This window comes from Echinops telfairi, unplaced genomic scaffold (assembly GCF_000313985.2).
Source record: "Echinops telfairi isolate 266 unplaced genomic scaffold, ASM31398v2 ScPeMD7_655;HRSCAF=1070, whole genome shotgun sequence".
In the NCBI taxonomy this organism is placed as follows: domain Eukaryota; kingdom Metazoa; phylum Chordata; class Mammalia; order Afrosoricida; family Tenrecidae; genus Echinops; species Echinops telfairi.
The window spans coordinates 21,743,948-21,746,795 of NW_022104553.1; the positions used below are offsets into that span (position 1 = coordinate 21,743,948).

The following is a 2,848-nucleotide window of genomic DNA, read 5'->3' on the forward strand; positions in this document are numbered from 1 at the left end:
ACTGGGCCAGGAGCCTAGCACTTCTAAGTCCCAGGAGGGCAGAGTCAGGTCACCAGGGTCCCTAAGCCAGGTTCTGCCTCCAGGATACTCACCTGCCCAGACCTGTGAGCACTGTCCCTTCCTCTTTGATCCGGAGAGGGGGGCGGGCCTCCTTGGGCAGCTGTGGCCAGCTGTGAAGGGGAGGAGGGGGGATGGGCAAAGGAAAAGGGAGAGGGAGGAAGGGTGACCCCCCTGCTCACAGTAACCTGAGTCTGGTTACTGGCTGAGGGGCGGGGCTTACTATTTACCTGTCCAGGGCGGTACTCAGGAAAGCGACAATGTACTTAAAGGGACCTTCGGACGAAATGCCTAATGTCAAGAACCCTAGAGAGAAAACGGGGTCCCTGGCGCCTTTGGAGCACCTAAGGGGATTGCATAAGCGCCCCCGCCCCCTTTCTGCCCTCTCACCGTCCAATTGCCTGGCCGAGCAAGAAATAAAATATTCAGGTTATGTTATTTTTTTTATTAAGAGTATTATTTTAGGTATCTAGAGACTGACGGGAACTGAGTGGCCTGGTCCCTGGGGATAGCTGGGCGGTGCCGTACTAAATTCCTGTTTTCTGGGTGTGATTTGAATGGCGTTGACGTCTGCGTTTCTCAATGACGCCGTCTACAAACTGGGAGTAAGGACATATTTCCCCTTCAATTGCCCCTTCAGATGCAGCAAAAACATTAACAAGTGGATGATATATACATATAGATGTAGGAAAGTGGGCTGCCCAATCTCTGAGGAGACCTGCAATTCCTTAAACTCGGGTTTGGAACAAACAGGAAATCGCCCGCCCAGTAAAACGCGTACTACTACTGCTGAAAGGTGTCTCGAATACTAATAAACGCGGGCTTTTGGTACCGACCGGAACCATGTGAGTTGGCGCTCACGTTTCCGGAGGGAGGAAAAGAAGAAGAGAGGACTTACCTAACCAGATGAAGTACCTCCGCCACTAGGGGCGAGTTCACTTCCGGAAGCTTCTGCCTGGCGGAAGTAGGCGGGGCGGAGGAGAGGGAAATCGCGCTCCTTTCCGGTGGTTGGGCACAGTCGGAGAAGCGACAAAGGGACGTACGGGCGGTTGTGAGGTGAGTTCCCGATGCTGATGGGATAGTCTTGCTGGGATTGCCTTCCTCGGGCTAGGGTCCTCCGGTCCTGCTGGAGACCGGGATTGCTATTAATGAACGATCATTAATAGAGCGTTCCCGGCGTCGCAAGTTCGACAAACAACTACACCTCCCAGCATGCCCTGAAGGTAGACGGGCTCAAGCGGGCCGGTCCTAATCGAAATGTATTATGGGAGTTGTAGTTCGGTGTGAAAAAAATGGCAACGGGCCGGGGAAAGAGGGCAGTGGGCTTCCCAGGGCTTCAAGGATTGCCCGTTGAGGAAGAACTCCTTTCTTGGTCACAGTTTTCCAGACTGTGATGGGGCCGGCAGGCGATTCAGGAGGAGGGCTGGACTGTGTAGTGCCCCCCACCCCCACCCCTCACGTCCTGATAGTGCTGTAGGTCGGTCGTTGTGAACTTGAGGGATGCTCTCGGTGCATGCCGTCTTCTTTATTGTAATGCTTCTGGCGCCGTAGCATTGACGCTGATGGTTGGAACTCACCAGCCACTTCTCAGGAGAAAGAGGTGGCAGTCGGCTTCCATCACAGCCCCTGGAAACCCGATCAGGGTCGCTATAGTGCAATGTGGGTGCGGTATAGCATGAAAATGTTCAAGCATCCCATGCTACCAGAGAACTTGCTAACTGCAGGATGGGTGAAGCAAACCCACCAAGCGGCTTCGTGGGAGGAAGATGAGGCTGCCTGCTCCCGTAAAGGTTTACACTCCCAGAAGCCCTTAAGCAGGTAGCTGTCAGAGTCATCTCCATGGCAGTGGATTTGGAATCTCTATGGAAACCAGTGCTGCTGGTGCGGGAGGTAACGCACCCGACAGGGTGACTGGGAGAAGCATGTGGCAAGTCTGCCTCTCTGATGACAACCGCTTAGGAAAACCCTGAGGGGCTGTTCTACTCTGTCCTTAGAGAGTCACCGTCACTTCGAGTGGACTGGGCAGTGGGTTGGTTTGGGAGTCTTCTCAGGAGCCAGGTCTTCCTCCCACAGAGTGGCGGGTGGGTTCAGAGGGAGCACCTTTTGGTTAGCAGCTTACCTGTTTGTGCCCCCAGCGCCCCTTTCCCAGCGCTCAGACTTACAGACTGTCTGCTTCCCCACACTAGCTGAATCCTGTTTTTAAACAAACACTGAAGCATATGAAAGGCTTTCCAACCTTTGGCACTTCACTGTTAAAAATGTGAGGATGCTTGTGTCAAAAAAAAAGGGGGGGGGGAGGCGGGGGAGGTTTCCTTACACAGGAGACCCTGGGTGAGACAAATGGTTAAGGTGTAGGTTACTAACCCAAAAGGTTGGGAGTTTGAATCCATCCCTTAAGCACATGGGGGAGAAAGAAGAAAAAAAAAGACCTTTTTTGGCTGAAAGATCACAGTCATTGAATAATGCAGAATGCGGTTCTACCCGGACACACGTGAGTTGCACTCGACCACAACTGATGGGGGTTTTTCTGACACAACCCTAGTTCCACGATCATACTTTACTGAAACACTGAGTTCCAGGGCCTCAGGGAGGGGGCTTGTACTTCTGTGTCTGCGGGAAGAGAGGACTGCACCCCATCAAACACAGCCACAACCCAACCCAATAGTGTCCTTGATGATGCTTCTCATAGCAACCCAGTGGTACCCTTGATGATGCTTCTCATAGCAACCCAGTGGTACCCTTGATGCTTCTCATAGCAACCCAATGGTGTCCTTGATGATGCTTCTCATAG

At 52.8% G+C, this 2,848-nt stretch overlaps 2 protein-coding genes across 3 annotated transcripts in view; one reads left to right on the forward strand and one right to left on the reverse strand.

Moving 5' to 3' along the window:
• The window catches only part of PRRG2 (proline rich and Gla domain 2), a 10,616-nt gene extending 10,274 nt beyond the window's left edge, over positions 1-342 (reverse strand). Inside the window, exons 1-2 of the mRNA XM_004710668.2 lie at positions 288-342; positions 93-170 (exon numbers count right to left, since the gene is read on the reverse strand). The gene's annotated coding sequence lies outside the window, so the exon portion shown is untranslated. The remainder of the gene's footprint in view (positions 1-92; positions 171-287) is intronic.
• A 686-nt stretch (positions 343-1,028) lies between these two features.
• Positions 1,029-2,848, forward strand: part of LOC101650882 (nitric oxide synthase interacting protein) — a 12,142-nt gene continuing 10,322 nt past the window's right edge. The window contains exon 1 of one of the 2 annotated variants that reach the window (XM_004710437.2): positions 1,029-1,113. Coding sequence is in view for 1 of the 2 variants with exons in the window: in XM_045293030.1 (XP_045148965.1) it covers positions 1,715-1,875 (161 nt within the window). In the remaining variant the exon portion in view is untranslated. Of the gene's footprint in view, positions 1,114-1,682; positions 1,876-2,848 lie in introns of those variants that run through there. The other variant, XM_045293030.1, reaches the window with a different exon arrangement.